Source organism: Emys orbicularis, chromosome 22 (genome assembly GCF_028017835.1).
Source record: "Emys orbicularis isolate rEmyOrb1 chromosome 22, rEmyOrb1.hap1, whole genome shotgun sequence".
NCBI lineage: Eukaryota > Metazoa > Chordata > Testudines > Emydidae > Emys > Emys orbicularis.
The window spans coordinates 1993065-2017878 of NC_088704.1; the positions used below are offsets into that span (position 1 = coordinate 1993065).

The following is a 24814-nucleotide window of genomic DNA, read 5'->3' on the forward strand; positions in this document are numbered from 1 at the left end:
ATGGAGTCTGATTTGTGTATGTGAAGCCCCTTATCTAATCATAAACTTACACGGAGCTGACTTGCCTTCTGGATTCACTCAGCATGGCTTCTTTCACAACTATGAAGTATTTAGTACTACAGGAATGTTTCCGTGCCTCCTTAACTTTGCCTCTGCAATACAACTAATGGTAGATGAGATCCATATGCCTAAGTATCTGAACAAGATTATTCAATTTAAGCTGCTGTCTCTGATATTAATTTGGGAACGGTGAATAGTCAACAATCAGAAAATCAATTTGGACTGCGCTTAAGTGTTTACACGTATAGTGCTTCTTACTAGAGGAATCTGTACGATTGTTCTGCTACAGTTTAAATATCCTGAGACCCATGTGAAACTTGTTTTTTTACTCTACTACTAAACTAAAGCCAGTAGGAAAGTTATCTATTGATCCTGCCATCAAACTGTCAACTCCCCACTTTATGGAACGTTCAACTCATAGGAAAAAAGTTTCAAACTGTGGAATTCTCAGAAATGCTAGAAAAAGAAGATACAAATTTTACAGAAGATATCTGAACCGATCAATGTGAAAAATGCTTTATGCAATACATTAAAATACGAGAAGATAGACCATGTGTATGCACTTTAATAAGGCTTCAACAGCTCAAATGACAATTTTAGTCCAATATGTTTGCAAATACAGACAAAACGGTTAATGTGCCTTTGATCACATCTTGTACCTGTTTCCCCTGCACAGCTGTAAGAAACAGCAATACCAAGGCCATTAGGTACATCTATACATTACCTCTGTAATTGTGTCTACTTATACATCATGGTTTACAGTTCTTCCCTGTGAAGTTTAAGAGACTTAGTTTTGGAACATTGTAATCTCAAGGAAGAGACTCTAGTAACAAAAAAACAAAAATAAAAAAACAACCCCCCCCACCCCCCCCAAAACCAGCAAATTGAAAAAAATATCAAATTTCCAGGGGCTATGTACATGAGTGAGTGCTTCAGTCTAAAAAGAAGAATAAAATCTCTTTCAGGCAAACAAGCCTGTTTTCAAGGGAAGTAGAGTTGCTTAATCAAGCACTAACAATAGCATATTGAACTTTTACTGAAGTCTTTACCTTGGGAAAGAATAAATTGCTCAGCTGCACTGTTTCATCTCTCTAAGATCCAGCCCTTTTATTGGATCCAAACCCTGTATCTTGAAGTACAAAATCAAGATACATTAGAAATAATCTCAGTTTTTAAGTCCCCTTTTCTGATTCATTTCCAAGCCATTATTTATGGCTTTACAACTGCTCCAAATAGGATATTTTATATCAATTGTTTTGCCACTCTCACTGGTCCAGACCTGCTGCCTGAATTCCCTACCACCTTCCCTAAATGGTTTCGGAGGGAGGGAGGAAAAAGATGGATTAAAACAATACAGAGAAAAAGAACAAAGGTTAATCATTTTATGAAGGAGAGCTATAACTATTCTGATAAAAGGTAAATGTTAAAAAGAACACCATCAAGGTTACCGGGCCCATGTTTTTATATACCCTCCACTCTCCAAACCCCGACCCCTTAAATCTGCCTGCAATGCTCATGGGATTGTTAAATACAGTAGTTTTGCTCTAAACAGCCAATTTAAAAACAATAATAAAACACTGCCGAAGCCCAAACTCAGCAAGAGGCTATTTTGCTAAGGGAGCACAGTTGAGCATGAAGCTACCAGGAAATATTTAACTTTATTATTAAAGATATCTTGACAGTGTCCTTTTAAATATTTTAGTGGTAAGCTATTTCCAGCTAATATTTAATAGGGTCAGGAAGAGATCCTTTCTGGGAATTACAGATAGTAAAAAAAAAAAAATTAGCGCATTCCTGAAAACAAAAGGAAAATCTCTTCACATGAAAAATGTGCCCCAAGTATGACACCTCACCCCCTACAGTATCTCTGATTCTGATGTTCTAGTGAAGATTAATTCAACATTCCTGAATTGATCAGTAGAGTGGAAATGGATTTCTGGCTCTTGGCAGTAGCATACTGGAGAAGATGTTATCAAAAGTTGTTAAAATATCCAACATTTCTAAAAACACATTTCACAGAGAAAGACCATGTGATTATTAAAGTTAGGATCATCTTCAAGTTTGAAAGTGAAACTGCAAAAAGGATGGGTATGTGATAGAGCCTCCAGAGACAGCAGAGAAGGCAGTTCCTTATCCCCCTTATCTCTGTGTTGAAGAGCCATTGATAGAAGGCTTTCACAGGCAAGCCACAGTTTACATTTTGGGGTACATATATGAAGTCTGAAAAAGCTAGTCATTCTTCACAATTAACAAATTCTTTACTTCCATGCTGTACTGAATGAGTAAGAGTGGATCAAAGACAGGATATCTGTAAGCAGGTTTATCTCTAAAGAGTTACTTTAGGACAGATCAAGATGTTTTTGATCTACTGTAATACTATTTCTTTATGGACAGATGACTGTGGTATGAAATCAGAGCAAGGAAACAATAGAATGCCTCTCCCTTCCTCAGCTAAAAATTTCTGTCTGTAAACATGATATATTGTTACTGCTACTATACTTTTACTTCTGTTTTATTAAATATAAAATCTGAAACGCTCTCTTGAAGTCAGGATGTCCCTTCAGTGCAATCTGCTTTGACATAAGGCATTTGGGGCAGTCATTTCAGAATGGGTTTCTGCCTTCTGGAAGAGTCAAGCAACTATTTAGTCCTATATCCACCTTTGCTTTAATGCCCTACCATGTCAAAATCCTCTTCCTTTCTGGTCATTTCTCTGCTGCCAGAGGTTATAAAAAAACATTAGTGTCCAAGAAGACCAGTCCCTGTAAGTGAGAAAGCAAGAAAGAAGATTACACACATTCAAGATGAAATTAAGGTAGGTTCAAATAAATGGAGAAGAAATAAGTGTCTTACCTTTAAATCCTTCTTCAGGCATACAAACTGAAAAGGAAAGATACCACATCAGAAACCTCTAATGACAACATGACTTCAAAGAGAAGAATCAGGTGTCTGAATTATAGCATATTGCAAGCTTCAACAACTTTCAGGTGCTGGCTACAGGGAAACCTTGAATACTTCTGTCTTTTGCTAATTTCTCCTACCTTTCTACACGGTGACTTCAGCTCCACAAATAAGCCTCTCTTATGCTTAACATTTTCTGTCCCAAATGCAGTACTACATGACCACAAATAATTTTTGTTGAAGCAACCAACCAGGAAAGAGTACAGTGGTAATAATGTGTTTTCACAAAGAAGAATGTTTCTAGAGTGTAATTATGAAGTCCTCTTTACCTTGCATAACATCATCCATTGCTGCATAATCTGCAATTGGTTCATCAGCCTGTAAAACAAAACAAACACAGAACTATAAAACAACATGAATACTAGAAGTTTACCAGTCCTATTAGCTAAGCAAGAGACTCTGGCAGATGTGCATTTAAACAGACTGGAGAAGAAAAGAAATATCTGCTGCCAAAGAAGTTTTTCCAGTGGGGTTTGGGGGACAATAAAAAGAGGACTGGTAGCACTTCTGAGGCTTTAGGATCCCCAGTTCAGTAATGTATCTCTGTTTAGGAAGGGCTGTTTAAGTTACCCTAAGTTACCATGCTTTAGTCCCACTGAAGTCAACTAAGCATATGCCAACTGGGGCCACTGTATTTTGTTGTGCTGCATGCTTACGAAGGCATGTACATGCACAGATATGGAAGCACTTACTGTCCTTTGCCCAACTGGCACCTGTTAAACTTACAAGTGCACAGGTTACTAGTGACACTAGTTAAGGCATTAGTTAGCCTTCACCATCAACAACAGCTCTTTATAGAATTTAAGATTTTTCTTCCCTCAAAAAGGAGGACAGGAAATTAAGTATGAAGAACTATACTGAGATTACACAGTTTAGTGCTCAAAAATCTAAGTGTGAAAGTTGAGTGCACAACCTTAATTCTGATGGCCTTGTGCTTATGCGCTACAGCAGCTTTCACATTCATTACACACGTATACCTTCAGTTGTAGAAAAAATATTAACTTCTCAGATACCGTACATCAGACAAATAAAGACAATGCATGCATCCTAGGAGGAGTGTTCAAATTGCAACATTTCCTGACTCGAATGCTTTACTGAATAATCTCAATATCGTATTAGTGTAATTCTAAGTTGATATCATTTCTGTTGCCAGTCAGCATTTCCTTTCAGCAGACCACCACAATTCTCACATTACCTTTAATAAAATGACTGACTCTGGAATGACTCCAAGGGCGCCAAGTGTTGCAGTGTCATCATTTAGTATCTTCCCATCGATTGACAAATTCTGGTCAAACGGAGCAACTGAAAATGCGTGCATGATCTGTGCCAACACAATAAAACATTTTGTGCAAAAGCAAAATATATAAGTCCTACACACACCAATAATACTGTCAAAAAACATGCGTCTTAGGACATCATACAAAACAGAGCCACTGATTAGTATATCATTGTAGATGCCACCGCCCCACCCCTTCTATGTCGTCACAGAGAACCACTGAGCAGTGCTTTGCAAGAGCCCCCTTGTGCACTGCCGCCATCTGGTGTAGAAATGTGACAGTTCTACTGTATTTAGAGCCTTCCTCGTCCATGAAGTGGGAAACAAGATTTGGCTGTGAGTTACCATGACAGATCTTGGAGTATTTTTATAAGTTCTTACATAGGAAAATCTAAAATAAATGGCAACAGCTAGGAGTACAAGACGTCTAGATTTACTTCCTTGTCACCAGTGTGCGTGCACACATGACTGCAGAGGAGAACACTGTTTTTAGGAACAAAGGAAGTTCCTCACCTGTATTTTCAGCTCTTTCAATGTCTGGTTGGCAGAAACAAGTAGTGCCTTTTCCCCTCTGACTTTTCTGTGTCGCGTGCTCCGTCTGATGCCTTGCTTTTGATAAACAATGTAGTTCTGGTGGGATATCTTCTGTCGTTTCGCACCACCATTAGTCTAGGAACAAGGGTCAGAAATAGGAAGTTTGCTTACTGAATTCATGGACAATGCAAATTCTTCAATCTGCCTCTTGCCCAGGTGGCCTTGTAAATAAGCTATTTAAGCAAGAGAAGCCACAAAATATTAAAGTACATCTGTGATAATCAACTGACGCACACAGGCATCAGAGAGGTTGCAAGTACTGAAGGACTTGCTCAAAGATATCCACATTTCCATTTTTAACTTGAGACCAGCATGGAGTACTGAACCACTTTTCAACGTGTTAAATATTTAACGTTGTAGCAACCACTTCTCTTCAAAAAGAGTACAGGAAGGGAGACACTGCCGAAGTCAGGGGTAAGACAACAGTATGCGTTACCACCACTTGAAGGAAATACCTCAGTATTAATATGGGTACCAAGAAGAGCATGCATCAGTGTTAGGACAGATGTACTAGGACTAGGAAAGTTTAAGAATTCTAAGCCCAAATTTTCATAGGTTCCAAACCTATGAAAGTCCTCTAGGTTCTAAGTTTCTTTTCAAGAAGGTAAGTTAAGTGAGGTAATATCTTTTATTGGATCAACTTCTGATGGTGAAAGGTACAAACTTTCAAATTACACAGAACTCTTCTTCACTTACTTCGTGACTGATATACTGGGACCAACATGGCTACAATGCTTTTAAAGAAGATGACTTAATATCCACCATTTTTGTGGGGTTCACAAAAACTACGTTCAGTAATTTAATAAAACCTTGAACCTGGAGAGCACCTTCTATCAGAGCTTTAAAATGTGCTTTACATTAATACATTTTCACAATACCCCGTAAAATGTACTAACAAGGAAACTAATTGAAACAATATTAGCTCCACAACCATATGAGACACACAGGAGCAAAGAGCAATTGGTTTGTCAAATGGAACAAAAGGGTAAGGAAATTGAAATTTTAAGAAGGTATTACAACAATAAGCTTAAAATAAAGAAGCTGATATATTTCTGGTTTCAACTGCTAACGGTAAATATAAGAAGACTGCTGTATTGTCAGCGCTGGACACTTTGCTATCTAGAGGGAAACTCAAAATTGCAAACCTTGCAGCTTTTTAGATCTTTACCTGGTTAAAATCTGGATCCTGTTCCCCTTCTGGTTTGGCTTCCTCCCTTTCCTCTTCAGCTTCTGAACTGCTCACATTCAGTTCTGGAGCAGCTTCCTTCATTACCTGAAGTTACACAAATCACATACTGCGCAACTCTGTTCCAACAGCACAAACTCAGGTTGTCCCAGGCCTTTTAGCAAGCTGTTTTTAGAGCGTTTTTAAGGATGCTACCTTAATAAAATGAGCTTAAATAGGGCACAAGGACAAGTAACCATAGGGGATAAAACGCCAGCTGCGCTGTGAAGCCCTAACCTAGGCAGATACTTGGAGTGCATCAACCTAGGACATAAACTAGAGTTTTGTCTCTTACAGCTTGGTAACACACATATAGCTTGTAAATGATCTTTTAATGGATTCTGGCTAAAATGGGAGAAACCATCTGCTGCTCAGAACTCTTTCCCCTTCAGCCAGCTCTTTCTCCAACCCAACCTCAGTGTGTTGAGAGAGCTGTAACAAAGAGAAACTAATATTCTCCATAAATGACACATACACGTCAGTCGTGTGGTTGCATTTAGCAGATTGACAGAAGTGCTCATTAGTTATTTATTGGTCTGTCTGCAGTTAATTTGTAAGTAAGCTACAGATAAATAATTTATACATATCTATCCCTATGTTACTTCATGATAAATGTACCTACCCTACACTAACGTACGTATTTACACTTGTGCTAGGCTCCTCAGATAGTGTCGGAGGCTGGAATTTTCAAGGGAAAATATGGAAGTTACGCATACTCCCACCTGAATGCCTCAGAGCATGCTAACCCATATAGGTGTATGCTTCTCCATACATGTATTTTGCAATTAAAGAAACTGGCACATTATCTAAACATTGAGCATGAACTGCAGCATTCTCAAAGTTATTAGCAGTTTATCAAAGTTCTCACGTTTACAGAATATACAACCGTGGCTGCAAGGTGAAGAGACAAACTGCCCATCTTAATATATATCTTTAACTAAATTTATACTAGTTACTGCTAAGTACCTATATCTGCCCTGAACTGAAGGCAAGTGTAGTGACGAATAAAGCTTAATTGATTTACAAAGCCAAATAAATCTGTGTTGCAGAAAGTTATTAGTTAAAATACCCACTGTTTAGTGAGCAGTCACTCCCAGGAACACCATAAACCTTGGTGCGATGACACCAGATGTTAATGGGCAGTAACAACATTTTGGTACTAATGATTTTTCTCATCAATTTAAGACTTTTATATATGTGATCATGTACAAGGGCATTTAAAAAACTTTCCTGAGTAGAGGTCCAGTAGATTAAAAATCTCATCTAGAAATAATTTGCAAGGTCCCACCAGATCTACCTACATGCAGATTCTACTCTAGTACTCAAAATCCGCTCACCTCTGGCAGAGACAGTTCTCTGTGCCTGAGAACTATGACTTTCAGCAACGCACAGGCCATCAGAGCCCTAGCTGCTTCTGTTAACTCTTATACTCATTATTTAAAGCTAGATTTAAATGTGCAAGGAGCTGAGCCACTCAACTATTATTGACTTCACTGGGCACTGAGGGTGCTCAGCACCCTTCAGAAGGCAGAGCCTCTCCCAGGATCTGGCCCTGACCCAAAAGAAAACAATTCTTACTGTTCCATTTATTTTCCTCTGAAACTGATAGCAGATGGGATAAAATGAACAGTAGTTATTTCACCTTCTTCGCCCACAGGGGCTAGCTTGTACACTTACAGCTACTAGTGTAACCCCCACATGGCTAGTGGAACAGTGGACTGAGCCTCTCAGTGCTTCTCAACGACCGGTCTGCGGACCGGCGTCAGTCCCTGAGATCTCCCTGACACAGTTTAGGAAGGCAGCAAGCCAGTGCCTGGTATCAAAAAGGTTGAGAAACACTGCTCTAGAGCAGTGGTTCCCAAACTGGGGTTCGTGAACCCCTGGGGGTTCACGAAATGTTACAGGGGGTTCTCGGGGGAAAATTCCCTAATGGCGGACAGAGCTGTCCCTAGGGACCCCGGACAGCATGGGGCCAGCAGCCTGGAGCCCCTGGACTTCCAAGAGCTAAGCAGATCAAAGCAAGCATATCTATCATACTGAGGAGATTTAAACTTCAAGACTCCTTATAAGAAATGGAAAGGGAGGTGGATATTTTTTGCTGTTTTTAAAATTAAATAGGCAGGTAGTATTGTTTTTAAAATTATTATGAAGAACAAGTTTAAGCTTTGTTGTAACGTGCGTTGTTTGCCTGGACTACTCAAGACCTGAATGCATATGTAGGAGGAACTCTGAGTTGGCTTCTTAAATACCTTCATGCTGTTTCAAATCTGATACTCCTTGATTAAACATAGGAGCCTTGTCTTATACCAGGCTTATTCGAAGTGATACAAGCTACGGAAGTGAGATCTTGGAAGAGTGTTGCCGTTTTCATAATGTAATAAAAATAATGTAATTATAAATAATAATTAATAATAAATAGTGTGTAATAAGCATGTCATAAAAACAAATTTTATATTTCCAAGATCACTGCTTTTATAATTTATACTCAGGTAAAGGAGAAAATCCCTGGAAATATTCATTTTTAGGAGGGGGTTCGCGAGACTTGACATTTTAGTGAAAGGGGTTCACAGGTTGTTAAAGTTTGGGAACCACTGCTCTAGAGGGTCCTACCCTATGGACTACATACAACAATAATGGCTACTAGAGCCCTATGACATCATTTCCCACCATGCCTGCAGTCAGGCATGGAGGCAGAATGAACTAGAAATGCCTACTGAGGCCAAAAGGGAGGCTTCCACATGGGGTGATCTGGACAGGCAATTTACTGGGGCTGCTCAGGAAGTCTCTGATTAAAGTCTCAGACCAAAGGGAGCCTTTGATCTGCTGTGGGATTCAGTGCATAGGTCAGGCAATTCCAGCCCTACAGAGACCAGTGTCCAAAGTGGCAGAAATATGACCTGACACCACTGACTGAGCCAACTGAGACCTCCACAGGACTCCAGATCAGGGAGCCAGCAGAGGACTCTGCCCCACAATAAGATGATACAATAAAAGGGCCCACTCTTAAGGTGGCCAAAGCTCACAGCACTTATCTCTGGACTCATTCCCAGCATACATTCTACCTGGGCAGGTGCCACGGAAGAAGCTGGGGGTTAGGAAGAGTTGAGAGGGTTGGGAGGTGGGAAATGGTTGGTTCTGGTCAGTATTTTTTAATTAACCCTAACCCTTTTCCTTCCCCAGATCCAATTTTCCTATTCGCAGTGAAGTCCTCTTTGTTATACTGTTATTTTGGGGTTTGTCATTCCTTTACTGGGGTTTTTGTTTATATATTTTATTGTATCTTGTGTACTGGGTTTTATACTCCTTGCAGATAGGGGTAGAATTATTCATTTTCCCAAGGGACAGCACCTCTTGAGTCTCAGGCACAGTGAGGAGTCACCAGGCATCACAAAAAAGAACTCAGGACCCAAACCCAGGTGAGGAGAGGGGAGATGCCTCTCCACGCTGCTAGCACCAGAGAAGACACTCGAGCCACACCTTGAGAGAAAGGTTACCCTACGTAGGCCTAACATGCTTTAGAAGAGTTACTGGCTAGTTTGTCTCTAACAAAATAGAATAAAATGTCACAAACTGAACATAATACACTGTGCAGCCACTTCACAAGAGCCTGAGTTCACAAATCTCCTGACAGCTGAAAAGTTAAACACGTTTCAGGGAACTGTCGGTAGCCAGCTATTTGCCTTTCCCAGCACTATCACTCCCCTTGAATCCTCAAACCACCACACTCCCAATCTGAACAGCATGATGAAGCAGGGCTACATTTAGCCCAACTCATGGGCTGATGGGCATCAGTAAAATCTGTCCCTCCTATCCACTATGCCCTCTGAAAAACTCCTAGTACAACAAAATCCTGTGACCGTCCCACACTAAAGTGCCTCTATCGTGCTACCATCATCTGGCTCTTGTCAGCTTATCTGAGGAGTTTTCCTATAATGAGTCTTGGTTTCTCACCCAGAACTATAGAACATTAAAACAAACCTAAAAGAAGACTGGAAGCGTACTGTAAGAACCTTCAGATATTTGTAAAGCAAATTCTAGGGCCATTATTTACCCTGTAAAATGCTGTTTAGGTTTTTGGTATAGTAAATTTATAACCTAACCTTGTGTTTGATTTTTAAAAAGCATCTCGACTCACCAGTAGCGAGCACTGGAAAAAAATATATCAAACATCCAAATCTACTGTAATGAAAGTTTAATATTTAGGAGGACATTTTGGTTTGGTTTAAATCAGTAGTTTGAAGAGTTACAATAGCATTGGTGCTTTTTCCAAGAGTTTCTAATAAGAAAGCAAGCAGATTGCTTCAAACCATCTCTAGTATCATCAAAAGTCACCTATGCTGAAGAGGTATCCTCAACATAGCAGCTCCCACTGAGAGCCCCATTTGCAGAATGGAGGCACAGAAACAATGCTGAGTAATTTCTCACGTAGCACAGGAATTCTCTTTTCCAATATATATTATTTGATAACTATTTTTATAGCTATCTTGGCTACTACTCAGTACAGTTTACCTTTAACAAAATTCAGTGAAGATCAGCAGTGAGGGATCAGTACCTTTTTATTATCCACCACTTTATGTACATAGATGGTGGCCTGGGTGTACTCACGCAGGTCCCTCTGCTGCTGGCATAACAATCCTTCTCTGCATTCTGGACACAACTCTAGAAGGATAAACAAGGAAAATATGGTTAAAATGCGAACAGATATTTTGGGGACAGTGACATTACACAAGGCACTGCTACAAATATTCACCACCTTCATGATTAAATTGAGAGTAGCTTGCACAATGGGGGTATATTTTCCAAACTCTGTAGCTGTTACTGAGAAACTGGCATCTACCTTTTCCACTCCTCCCTTAAATTCTGACTATGTATGCTAAAATGGCAGCTCCCTCTCCAAACCCCACAAGGGAGCCAGTACCAGTTGGAAAAGCTATTCTACAGACACTGGTGAAGAGAAGACTCACTTACTGGGCTCAGAATCGAAAAGCGTGCTCTCAGGGCTCGTCTCAGCAGTTTGCATTCTGATGATTTTGATAATGTGATCCACAACAAATAGTTTTTGTATTGCCTCCCACTCACTGGGCCATATTAGAGCTATACTGTGCAAAGAAACACAACATGCTTCATGACATAGAAAAACCAAACCACAAGTATTCAATTACAGCTGTGTAGCTTAGTCATTAAAGGAAACTCTGTGCACAAGCCTTACAAGTGCACTGGGCTCTAGGTTTCAGAACCTTTTAAATGTTAACAAGAATAGTCTCTCTACCACCTAAAGCAAAACTATGCAGGGAGGAAGGATTGAGATGGAAGAAAAAGTATGAAAGTGGAAGATGTGTTACATTTGGCTCTGTGCCACTGAAGAAGCAATCCCACAAAGCATGAAATCCATTGATGGTATCTGATACTTTGAAGATAAGTCTTGTGGAAATCAGCTTTGAGAAGATCTGTGTCCATTCTGATGGTAAAGGTAAGGAAGTGAGTTTCCAGTGTCAAATAATAGTCTCACTTGAGCTCATTCAATTCCTAATAATGAACTTTACTTTACTGATCATATTTCTTTCGTCAACGCTAGCCTTGCTTCTGCAGAGCACTTATCACTGAACATGTATGGTACTTTCCTCATGAAGATTTATCTAAAGGTGTAAAGGGGTTTTCACATCAAGGTAATTCAAAAACAGAGATATCTCAGAGGGAAATGTTACAATTAAAGAGATCAACAGTACTGTTCTCGCGAGTTATTTGATTCACATATATTTCTGGAGGCGGAGAGAGAAATACCTGACAAAGGAAAACAAGTGAACAGAAGAAACTCACAGTTTAGAGTCTTCTTTGGTCATGGAAGCAAATGTGAACATGAGGCCCCCATGTGGGCAGAGAAGAGCACTGTTTCCTACTGATGATACAGGACTGCATCTTGTAGGCCTCCTGCTCAAACAGGAGAAGGGAAAACAAATGTGTACTTAGCACGGTTAGACAGAGCTAAGTGAATTTTTTTGGCAGATAAGTACATTTACCGAAAAATATACATATGGGCATGGAAACTACTCATGAATGTGGGTCAAATCTGGCAAATTATTTCAGACGAAAACAGCCTGTGGTTTTTTAAAATGTTTTGAATGGACATTGTTTTGAAAAGGTTGATTTGAAACAGCATTCAATATGTTCTTTTGTTTGACCCAAACAATTTTAATTTTGGTTTTTCATTTTGGTGAGAAAAACTGATTCAAAACTAGCATAATTTGGGGGGGATTTTTCACTGAGCTCTAGTTAGCATAACTGTGTGATGTCTATCTCCTTAACAAGAAATCAAAAGTCAGCAAATAGCACTGAGAAGAGAAATAAGTAGAGTATTTAAATTTGTGATTTTATAGAAAAGTAGCCAAAATTCAGTAGTATTAGACTGCTAGGCTCAGGGAATCATATGTGGTTTTTTTTTATCTTGGGATGTTACTCTTGTATCTAGAGCACTGAAGGGTGAGTATCTCCTATTAATGACAGACTACAGAAGCAGGACTGAGTTATGTCCTTTGACCAGGATATAGCTTTAGTCATGAGAACAAACTAATCAATCTGGTATCTAACTTGACCTTCTCTTCGAGACAGAGTAAACATGAACATTCGCTGTTTTTCAGAACCTATAATAACCAATACCAGCTTAAAAATCCCAGTGCTTCCTTATTTCCACAAGGTCAGTCACTACACAGCAAGATATTTTAATTTTAGCACAATTCTACACTGCACCATACAAACATCATCCAAAAGTCAAATTACTACATATAAACCTAAAAGGAATAAAAGGAGTTCAGTGAAGATTTAAAATATGAACCAATTTACCTTACAAATTTCCTCCATTCTTCTACAAAAAACTGTGATACAATGTAGAGCTCATCTGTCTCCTGGAAAAACAGACTTCATTTAAATTAACCTAACAATGGAGATAGAAAAAACCTAAGTTTTCACTGTCTTGGTTATACCTGCTCCTTTTCAAGATCCTAACATTCTTTACAATAACTCCATTCAAGTGTGACTTCTGAAAGCCAACTACAATAATTTGAGATCCAGTACCAAGAACATAGCACACAGTGAACCCTTGTGTTACTGCTTATTATATTATATTAGAAAGTTAATTCAGTTATGTACCCAATTATCTTCAATCCATTGTATAAATCATTTCTACTGAACTCCAGCAAGCCTTATGGCATACTCAGCCTGTGATTAACCAGAGCATATTATACTACCTATAGAGTTGCAGACTTTTCTGCTTCAAAGGGCAGATCTCGTTGCACACAAAAGGGGCTACTGGTATTCTTCCATTCCCCACCCCCAAGTTCCCTGTATGCCAGCCTCCCATTCCCTTTATTTCAGGTACTCCCTATAACCCCCGCCCCAACACACATGCCAGGGGCGTTGTCCCCCTTATTTCTCCCCTCTGCCACTGTGTATCCCCCATACCATTATCCTTCATTTTCGCCTTCGGGGCTGTATGTCCCCATTCCTCTGTCCCCTCATGCCAGAAACCCCTATTCTCCCTCCATCCCAGGATCTCTGTGTGCATCCTTATTTCCTCCACCATTCTTAAGTCATTCAGGGCATCAACATGTTGAACTCTATTGGGGGGAGGGGCAGAGTTGGGATGGGGATGGAGTTATGCAGCAATGTTGTAATGTCAGCCATGAACTGGTTCTTTGATCTACAGAAAATTACAGAGATGACTGAACTTGCTGGATGTGCTAATCAGAAGCCGGGGCTGTCATCCCGTCATTTCCCCTTTCTGGTTTTCACCAAAATCAACAGAGTTCTGCCCACTGATATTAGAACAGTCCCTGAAATTTTGGAATTGATTCGATGTGGTGTTCAAAAGTTGCATTCAAACAGAAATATTAATGTGTATAAAACTCTCCTCTTGCTGTTACCACAATACCCCCACACACGCTCAGTGAGGTGACAGTGAAAACAGCTTTGCTACTCCTATCAAGATTGGCTCCAAGCATTCACAACCCCTACCCTACCTGTGACTTGTTTGCTGCTTAAAGGCACTCCACTCCCTCTCTAGAGTTTTTGCCTGCTGCTGGAAGAAAGACACACCAACTGTATAGCAAAACAAAAACCCTTCCCCCTCCAGCAGGGTTCAGAATGGAATTCGCCAGCACCGCAGCAACAGCTAGTGCTCTAAACCCAGTCCTGTGGTGCACAAAATTAATTAGTACCGCTTCCATGTGAAATTGCTCGAAGGTGCTGCTCTTACTGCTGGCTCAGTACCATGGGAGCAGCAGGTGTAGGTAACACAACTACTGTCAAGTTACTTTCTTCTACAATGTATTGAGGAGAGCAAGGACCAAATGCTGCCCTCAAACGAGGGTGTACTTCTCAGGACAGAAAAAAAATTAAGATATATTCCAATAAACAAATTAACAGATAAATTAACAGATAAAGTATCACCCTAACACCAAAGAGCAAACCACCGTGGCACTAATTATATCAGCAATTGGTTGATAAAAAGGAAATTCCATTCTTTGGTAAATTTAAGACTCGCCTTGCAAAACAAGAACAGTGGAAACAGCTCCTCTTTTGAAAGAAAGAACAAAAAAGGCAAAAAAAAAAAAAACTTATTGGATTGTGGGCTGCCATTTCTACTCTCACTTCTTCCCCCTGAGCTGGGCTGTTGTTCTAGCCTGCTCCCACATACGGCCCCAAAGAGCTTTTCAGCATACAACTTTTCACAGCAGCCTTTCCCCATCCAGACATACACAAACATCTCCTCTCTGGAAAGCTAGCACCACATAGGATGCTGGAGGAAAGATGGATGATTACAGACAGGGTCAAGAAGTGGTGGTTGTGGGAGCAAAAGGTAGGGGATAAGATCCAGGCAGGAGGCCTGGAGACGCATGGGGGGGGGGGGGGGGGGGCGGGGGAGAAGGGGAGGGGACATTGAGAAGCTAGCTGGGATTCAAGATTAGGTTGAAAGAGAGGTTTACTGATGTTCGAGTGACATTTGGATGGAAGGGGAAAAACACTAAATTTCTCTCTGATCAAGTATCAACCTCCATGCAATAAGGTCAGCTCCAATGTCAACTTAGGACTCAGGAGATCCAGGTTCAGTTCCCTGCTCTATCCCAGACACTCCTGAGCACATCTCGCAGGCACAGAGAGACTCAGTTCCCCATCTGTACAATGGGGATAATGGCCCTGCTCAGCTTCGCAGAGGGGTTGCAAGAACAATTCAAGTTTGTGAGGTACTCAAAACACTGCAGAAATAGGGCCAGGTCAATACTTAAGACACACAGACGGTACTGGAGGAAGTTTACTTTAACTAATATTTGCTATTCTTTTTCATTTTAAAAGGACATTCTCTTGAAAGATACACACTTCTACAAATGCCAGTCAATAGAGCACCCTGGAGTTCTTTATCCAAAGAGAGTATCCAAGTCAGTGCTTAAAGGATTTGTAAGGAACATTTTTTCAATAAGCTTTACACCATGTTCGCATGGTCTAATATTTTGCTCAAGGATTACACACACAAATTCCCTTCTAATAGATCAGAATTTTACATTCTATTATCAAATGCAAGAGTACACCAATAGCCTTTTCCCAGATCTGGTAGACAATCAACCTTTCTTAGTCTTTGTACCTGAGGCCAGCTACCAAGACACGGTCTGCATTTGTCTTGGAACAGGTTCTGCAGAGCAGTCTTCTGCTCACTTGCCATCATCTTATGCAGGGCTTCATTTTCCTCTCCTTCTCTTTCCAGAATCTGTGTGAAAACAGAGTCCTTTTGGTCACTTGGGTTTGTTTTCAAAGGTGCTATTAAAAAGGTAAAAGCAGATTTTTTTCCTCCCATACATTTTAACCCAGGTGAATGCCAACATGAAAGCTAGAGCTACCACCATACATGAACTGTGAAAAGGCTTACAAAGTCATCAGATATTCAGATACCTTGCACTGGGAACAGCACTCTTTGCTATTTGGAAATTCTGGGGCCTTAGGAAAATACTGCTTGAGCTTTTTCCAGGCTTCTTTAGAAACAACCCTCCTTTCATTTTCTGATATGCATAGGTCACCTGCATGGAGAAATCCAAGAAAGCATTTTTGTTCTGCACATACTCAGCAAAAGTTTCACAGCACTAAAACAGATTAAAGAGATTACTTGTATGAATACAGAAGTAGATTTTACACCCTTATAATCTGACACCTGTGTCAGCACTTCGAATAAAATGAAAAAAAGCAACTTATACCGAAGAGTCACCTTCAGCCTTTATTTCTATCCCATCAATGATTAAGTTTCCTCCTGGAGGTAAGATTTCAGTGCTTACTCACAGCAACAGTATGGTTTAAGAATTATAGCTAATTATTTTAAAAGCTAACCCAATACATTCTTAAAACAGCATTCCTATTTAAAAACAGAAAGATCTTAATCTACCATGATTGCCCTTTGGATTTATAAAACCATGTGCCTGAGCCATAGGCACGGGAGCTATGGGTGCTACAGTACCCCCAGGTTTTACATGGGGCTCTTGGCTCCCTTACCCCCGTCTGCCCCCGCCCCCCCCCCCGGAGACATGGTCCTGCTCCTGGTCCCAGCTCTGGGAGGGGGGAGCATGGACAGGGTTAGGGGGTTGGCTTTCAGCTCCCCCACTATTAAAAATGTCCCAGCACCACTGGCCTGAGCAGCAGATTCAAATGCAACAAAAGGAAAGGAAAGACAGAAATCCACAGAACAGGAAGAGAAATTAAGGGCAAGAACAGAACCAGGATAGAGGATACAAGCACACACAAGGGCTAATGTTTTCCCACTCATGCAGGGCTGCCCGGAGGGGCGGGCAAGTGGGGCAGTTTGCCCCAGGCCCCACAGGGGCCCCGCGAGCCCTGGACCGGCGGCGATCTGGGTCTTCGGCGGCAGGGGGCCCTTCAGTGCTGCCCAAGATGCGGAGCGACTGAAGGGCCCCCCGCCGCCGAAATGCCGCCGAAGACCCGGACCACCGCCGGGTGAGTACAAGCGCCGCAGCTCCCCCGCTTTGCCCCAGGCTCCCTGAATCCTCTGGGCGGCCCTGCACTCATGGGTGCTTCAAATTAGGTACCTAAAAAAGTGGTTTGATTTTCAAAGCTGCTGAGCACCCCACAACTTTTATTGACTTAAAAATGAAGCTGCATGTGCTACATACCTCTGGAAAAATAAGGCTACCATGATTTATTTGCCTAAATATGGCTTTAGGTGCCTAACTTCAGGCACTGAAAATTCTGTCCAACATGTTCTCCCCATACATCCCACAACTACCCTTCTGAAAGTGTTATTGCATTTAAAACTCCACATTTCTGTAGCAATCGCTTAGAATGTGAAGCTCCACAAGACACTCAAACACAGTCAGAATCCATAATTAAACGTGGCAGATTCCGCTTTCCATAATGCCCATCTTGAAAAAAGTGAACTGCACAAACAGTGCACAAAAAGCTGTATGCCACTCCATCACTTGAGTCTTTTGATCAACAGAGTGCCTTATTACATCCAGTTGGGTGGAATTAATTCTGTGTGAGAGGAAAATATGAAGTGAGGTGTACCAAATATTATTAAAAAGTGATGCCAATTACATATCATTTATCTTGAACTATTTTTCAGGAAACTGACAATCAGTAAGATAACGAATTAAGAGAAAGCATTTATGAGTTATCCTGGTAACAGCTATGCCAAAAAGGTCACTGCGCTGCAATACAGGCATCAAATTTATGTGCAAGACTTAACACGGTGGGAAAACATAGTATTTCATATATGAGAAACTATGCTACTTTATTGCTGACAGCCATAATTTTTGCCTGACTTATAGTTGTAAAGGTGAGAGGTACAACACAACTGAGCCCTCACTATTTAACTGCTGCTGCTGAGTCAAAAGCCCGGTGGTATTACAAGGTGTGGTAACAATGCTGATGCACAACAAAATGAGAATAATATTAATTTCAGTACAGAGGGTAAAGTAGTGAACTGCAAACAGCAAACAACCAAACACTAACATAGGAAAGAATGATGCTCAACCTTTAAAGTGGGTATTAACCAACCGTGGGAAGAAAAAAACTTGAAAAGTTGCTGTACTTGAGGGAGTAGAGGCTAGCTTAGAACTATTTAAAAGTTTCTTCTCTTTCTATAGTCTACCTCAGCATGAAATGGGTTTGTTAGCCACAAGATACAGAAAAACACACCAGGGAAACTCCTTGGCTCTATTTCTTTAGTATTAGAACAAGTCTTCAATGCCACTGACCTGTCATCTTCTCTCATTCTGACAAAGTCTGAACTCCTGCCAATTTCCCAAAGAAAAAATAGCAACACTCCATTGCTGGATTTATTACAATAAATGAAGGTCAGACTGGATTGTTTTAAAATAGCATTTAATGAAACAGTTGCTAAATTTGACCAATTATTAACCTAGGCTCACCATATGGGGAAAGCAGGACTGGGATGATTTCCAGAAACCATCAGGGACATGAAAATAAGATTGTGCAAGTAATTGCTCTAACATCATAAGATGTATGAAAACAGACCAATAAGCTACAGTGAGAGGTGCAAAATCTGATCAGAATGTACAAATGTTGTACCATCTGGAAGGCAAAGACCCTGACCATTTACTCCTGGGAGAATTGTGCGCCACTGCGCGTGCACAGAATTCACATCCCCCGCAGATTTCTTTGCTTCTCTGCAGAAAAATGACTTTCTGGCTGGGAAGCAAAGGGAAGCGGAAAGAGCAGTCAAGCCCCACTCTCTAGCTGCGCAGGTACATTGTTTCAGGCACCGGGAGGAGAGGTAAATCACTGCAGGGCTGGGGACACCCCAGCCAGTGGCTCCTACCCTAAGCCGGGATCAGCTGCTAGTCCCAGCTGGGCTGGAGAGGACGGGACTTCCTCTTCCCCTGCAAGGACTGGCTGGGGCTGTGTCAGACCCACCCCCAGAAACCTCCCCCAGCTGCAGGAAGCTCAGCATCCTTCCCTGCTTCCTGCCCCCATCACTCATCAGCTGTGCAGGGGAGGGGTCGCTGCACAGGGAGCTGCTCTTCCATCTGCTCAACCCCCATGCATCTGGACCGCCTATGCTCAGACACCCATACCAAGCCTCACCCCGTACACCCAGAGCCTCTCTAGCCCTCCATACCTGAACCCCATCCCACTGAACCTCAACCCCGGCATCTGGAGCCCCCCTACACCCATGCCACTCCCCACTGAGCTCCACACTCAACCCCCCAGACTGACAAGCCCCACCCCCTTGCACCCTGCTGAGTTTCCACATCCAGACCCCCATGCCACTGTCCCCCAACTAGCTGCACCCAGACCCCTACCCTACCAAGCCCCACTCCCCCAGACCCTGCCACTAAGCCCCAACCACTTTCACCTGGAAGCCCCTGCAGAGTCCCATTGCCCCTGCACCTGGAACCCCCCATCCCTAGATCCCCCACTGAGCTGTCTGCATACCTAAATTGTCCCACACAGAATCCTCTCACTTCACACCTGGATCTCTCCACACTGAGCCCTTCCACATTTGGATCCTGCCTAGTTGAGCCTGCCTGCCCCACACCTGGTGCGCCTGGCGCTGAGGTGCAGGGCCCCAGGGTGTATCTGGGTCAGGCCCAGGCCTTGTGCTGTGTTAGGGTCAGGTGCAGCCTCACCACTGAGTCCGTGTCCTGGGGGTGGGGAGGTTGTAGAGCAGTGGTGGGCAAACTTTTCGGCCTGAGGGCCACATCGGGGAATAGAAATTGTATAGTGGACCATGAATGCTCACAAAATTGGGGTTGGGGTGCAGAAGGGGGCAAGGGCTCTGGCTGGGGGTGCAGGCTCCAGGGTGGAGCTGGGGATGAGGAGTTTGGGGTGTAGGAGGGTGCTCTGGGCTGGGACTGAGGGGTTCAGAGGGGGATCAGGGCTGGGACAGGGGTGCAGGTTCTGGATGGGGGTGAGGCTGGGGATGAGAGGTTTGGGGTGCAGGAGGGTGCCCCGTGCTACGATAGAGGGATCTGGAAAGCAGGAGGGAGATCAGGGCTGGGGTAGGGGGTTGGGGAATGGGGAGAGGCTCAGGGGTGCAGGCTCCAAGCAGCGCTTACCTCAAGTGGCTCCTGGAAGCAGTGGCATGTCCCTTCTCCGGCTCCTATGCATGGAGCTGCCCCCGACCCTCTGAGCGGGGCCATGCCGTGGCTTCCGGGAGCCGAGTGGTGCGGCCCCCGACCCGGCTCCCCAGCAGGAGCTTGTAGGCTGGCTTAAAACAGCTCAGGGGCCAGATACAGCCCGCGGGCCATAGTTTGCCCACCCCTACTGTAGGGTCATCTGTCACCTTCATACAGCCATTGTGCTCCCCACTGCCATGCTGGAGCCTCTGCATTTATTTATTGACAAATAAAATTTGCAGAATTTTAAAATATTGTGCACAGAATTTTTAATTTTTTGGCACAGAATGCCCTCAGGAGTAACCACTGTCCCCTCTCATCATCTCTCTCTTTTCAGAGTAGATTCTGGGCATGAACATCAAAGATGGCCTAACCTGGTAATCAGACAAAAATTATTCAACGGGGTCAGGAAACTACCGGAGAGAAAGAAATTATAACAATCCTCTGGAATTAGAGATGAAAAAGGTTCCTGACATATGCATATAAGATGACGGTAGTGGGAATTCATAAGGGAAAAACCTTTATGACATTTTTGGATGCAAGCCAGACCTAATAGATCAAGCACTGGACTCTGAAGAAAGCACCATGAAGGAAGTGGTTTCCTCCTCTGCAAAATTAAGGGTCTATTACAGAGAAAACAGATTAGCTGATACACTTAATTAAATGGAAAATTTTGAACACAAGGTAAAAAGAGCATTTTACAAGAACAATCTGAGGTTAGCTCAGGATAACGAAACCTGAACTTTTGATGGCCCCAATATTTAATGTCATTTATTTTTTTATGTGGACCAAAGTCACAGATCAATTTATAATGAAACTAGTAATTTTCTAGAGAAATATTTTCAAAATGCTTATTTTTATGGCGTTTCATCATTCTGCTCTGCAGTTTTATATTAGCCTTGTGGGACTGTCAATTACAATGCACAACAATGAAAAAGGGTTAAAAAAGACATTTTAAACATTCTATTTGAGAATACAGCTTTATTAATCCAAAAGCGTGCATCTCTTATTAGTTTTAGCGGTGAAGCTTGCATTGTTAATTCATATCAACTGACAATAATGCATACATGCTTGTCACATAGCCATTAATTGTCCCAAACAGACCTGAAGGCCTAATTGCTACGATTACATTATGATAATGCCTCCAAAATGGAGCAGTTATAGTCTATTAAAAGTGCCAATATTCTGCACAAAAAGGGAGACTTGAAGACATGGATAGTAGAGGATGCAACTAACTATCCATCATTTAATGTTATACAGCATCTCATGTAAGGCTTATAACATACCCAGCAATTTGATTACAATCCTGATGTCGAAGACACCGAAATGCTTACTGAGAGAAAGTATTTTTTATCCTGCACGTCCACAGAATTTTTATTGTCTTAATGTACAAGGAAGGAAGGGAATGGATACCATGCCACAAATAATCATGACTAAGGGTGCGAGTGTCTCCATGACTTTCTGGGACCTCTGGGACTTCTGCAGCGGCCGGTGCAGCTGGCCTGGGGGCCACCTGAGCAGCTCAGGCAGCCCCTGGGCCAGATGCACTGGCTGCTGATAGGGCAGTCTTGGGCCACCGTGCCCCCCTCCCCAGCAGGAGTTCGGATGTGGGAGGGGGCGCGGAAGGGGGTGAGGACTCTGGGCGGTGCTTACCTCAGGGGCGGGTTGGGAGGCTCCCCGGAAGAGGCGACATCCCTTGGCTTCTAGGCAGAGGCGCTGCCAGGGAGCTCCGCGCACAGCCTCCGCCTGCAAGCGCCACCCCCACAGCTCCCATTGGCCACAGTTCCCAGCCAATGGGAGCTGCGGAGACAGCGCTTGGAGCAGAGGCAGCGCGCAGAGCTGCCGGGCTGTGCCTCCGCCTAGGATTTTGCTGCTTCTGGGGAGGCGCGGAGCCGGATAGGGAGCCTGCCAGCCCCACCAAACCCTCCCCTCATGGAGCACCCCCCAAGTGCCTCCAGGCCGCTGCCCCCCCCCCCCCTAAGCACCCTTGGCATGCCCCCACACCCCTAACCACCCGTGGCGCCCCTCTGCCCCCCCCCCCCCAAGACATGGACATGTGAATTTTTGTTTTCTGCCCATGACCTGTCCACGACTTTTACTAAAAATACCTGTGACTAAAATGTAGCCTTAATCATGACTGATTGCACAGTATATTTTATCCAAAACCTCAAAGTACTTTCACAGCTTTCATACACTTTAAGTGGCCACAGACCATGCACATTTGTCTTATCCAAAAAACAGCACCCTCCCACAGAACAGAATCCCTCTACTTCATATTGAGGCAGTAGTTCAGCACCAAAAGATCAGAGGGAAGAGCAACACCAACTGAATTGCTAATAACTTTCTGCAACATGTAGGTCTGTGATTCTCAATAGGTGGCCCGCAGACCAAATGTGGCCCACCCAGGCTCTCTCTCTGGCCCACCAGCACACCTTAAAAAAATGTTTATAATTAAATTAATAAAACAGCAGTGCGCTGCCTATTATTTGCCTAGGACTTCCTTAGTAAGTAACTTACTGGCAGTGCTTCATTTGTAAAGAAAGAGGTGTCGGGGCTCAGTGCCAGCAAGCCTCTCTACAAATGAACCACTGACTGGGTGACCAGAGAGTGGTAGCTGCCGGCTGGGTGCCCAGCTCTGAAGGCAGCACAGCTGCCAGCAGCAGCGCCACCTTCAGAGTTGGATGGCCGGAGAGTGGTGGCTGCTGGCCTGGAGCCCAGAGGTGCTGGGGCCAAATTAAGCACTGCTTACTGAATCTTAAGTTCTTACGATAGCATCGGCTACAAATGGCCCGCCTCTTGTCATAAAATTCTCAAATCAGCCTATGGGTAGATCTAATTGAGTATCACTGATCTAGGTTCTCCTTGTAGGTCTCCCATCAAATCTATCCCAACATCACACTAGCTAGCGAGATCTGATGCGATCACAGCTCAAGATCAAATGATAAACATTTAAGAAAAGCAAAGTAAGTCAGAAATAAACTTAATTAAGCCCAGCTAATCTTGGGTTTTGCAGAAGAAATATGGAAGATCCATCTGTAAATGGTGGGTCATCCGAATAGACATGTTCAGTTCTGTCCCCTACATACACACTTACCATGTGGGCAAACAAGGTCTTCATTAAAATTTAACTCCTCTTCCTCCTCCCTCTTTTCTTCATTGGACTCATCTGACCAAAAGAAAAAGTAGATTGCACAAAAGCTCTCTGTAGTAGAGTTAGATTTTTTGGAGGAACTGTAACAATTTGCTTCCTTTTCAAAGTGCTGCAAAATTTTAATACTGAGGAAACTTCAACAATATACCTTTAAGTTTATTGGCCCAATATATTTTGAGTGCTCTGAAGTTCATGGAGCGCAAGACTATCTTCTATATGAGACTACAAAGGTAGCATTCATTATAGCTAGAACACCTGGGCTCTTTGCTGCTCCCAAATAGCTCAGATCAGAATTAATAGAAAAGTTACCACCAGATCAGAGTGGAGGGAACAGAAATCTTACAGGCAAAATATTAGTCAGCTCTCTACTTTGAGGAGTCTGATCCAAACCAGATGTCCCCATTGCTGCTCCACAATGGCTTCAAATGAGGCCAAGAACCACTCCGCCTGGAAGGCTTCAATGTGAGGAACTTGCAGATAGGATTGTGCCTTTTCTGTTTTGGAAAGTGCCTACAACACGGTGGGCAATATCAGGAGTAATAAAAAGTAACATGTGCTTACTTTGACAAAGGAAAGTTTTTACTAGTCATTCCCATTAGCTCTGCAGGGGAAAATAAAATGGATTGCACCTAAACACAGTTGACAACTGAGGCCTGTTTTACACTTGCAAGTTAAGTCATCATAGCTACTGCACTCAGAGGGTGTGAAAAATTCACACCCCTATGTGCCATAGCTATGCCAACCTAAGCTCCAGTGTAGATACAACTAGGCCGATGGAAGAATGCTTTCATCAACTTAGCTACCATAGGTGGAGTTCCTACAGCCGCAGAAAAAACCCTTCTATCGCTATAGGAACCATCTACATTACGGTGCCACAGTGGCATAGCTGTACTGTTTTAGCACCCATAGTGTAGACATGGCCTAGAGTTCCAATTGCAGGGCCAGATTCTACCTTCAGTTTTAACTGGGAGTTAGAAAATGTTAACCAGTTAACCAATAAGCATCAGTCTTACTGGTAATGTATTGAGTTAACATTTAAATGCCTAATGTGCCAGGCCCGCGCCCGGGGTTCTGCCTGCCCCCAGCTGTGGCCCCAGCCTTGGCCCCTTTCCTGCCTGAGTTTGGACATGGGGCAGCAGCTGTGTAAAACATGGGGGTGCTGCAGGACCCTCCCCCCCTCATCCCTAGTTCCCGCACCTATGTTATGAACTCATTAACAGTTACATGTTTAACCAATACAATTTTAATAGTGTAAACGGTTACTTTTTTAAAACACTATTTACATCCCTAGTGGGATTACGTAGGTGTAGTGAGGGCAGAGTTTGACCTGCTGAAAACTTTTTTTTCCTTCAAAAGTATATATTGCTTTTGAAATTGCTCAAAATATGGATCTACTATATGCTACTTTGTACTAC

The 24814-nt window shown here is 42.7% G+C and overlaps 1 protein-coding gene across 1 annotated transcript in view; it reads right to left on the reverse strand.

The window, feature by feature from the left end:
• Positions 1-2789: 2789 nt before the first annotated feature.
• USP48 (ubiquitin specific peptidase 48) overlaps positions 2790-24814 on the reverse strand; it is a 46968-nt gene continuing 24943 nt past the window's right edge. The window contains exons 15-27 of the mRNA XM_065421156.1: positions 23343-23414; positions 16053-16177; positions 15748-15870; positions 12954-13015; positions 11934-12044; positions 11085-11215; positions 10669-10775; positions 6060-6164; positions 4811-4966; positions 4217-4342; positions 3291-3339; positions 2914-2940; positions 2790-2822 (exon numbers count right to left, since the gene is read on the reverse strand). Of these exons, the coding sequence (XP_065277228.1) occupies positions 2800-2822; positions 2914-2940; positions 3291-3339; positions 4217-4342; positions 4811-4966; positions 6060-6164; positions 10669-10775; positions 11085-11215; positions 11934-12044; positions 12954-13015; positions 15748-15870; positions 16053-16177; positions 23343-23414 (1217 nt within the window). The 3' untranslated portion in view covers positions 2790-2799. The remainder of the gene's footprint in view (positions 2823-2913; positions 2941-3290; positions 3340-4216; positions 4343-4810; positions 4967-6059; positions 6165-10668; positions 10776-11084; positions 11216-11933; positions 12045-12953; positions 13016-15747; positions 15871-16052; positions 16178-23342; positions 23415-24814) is intronic.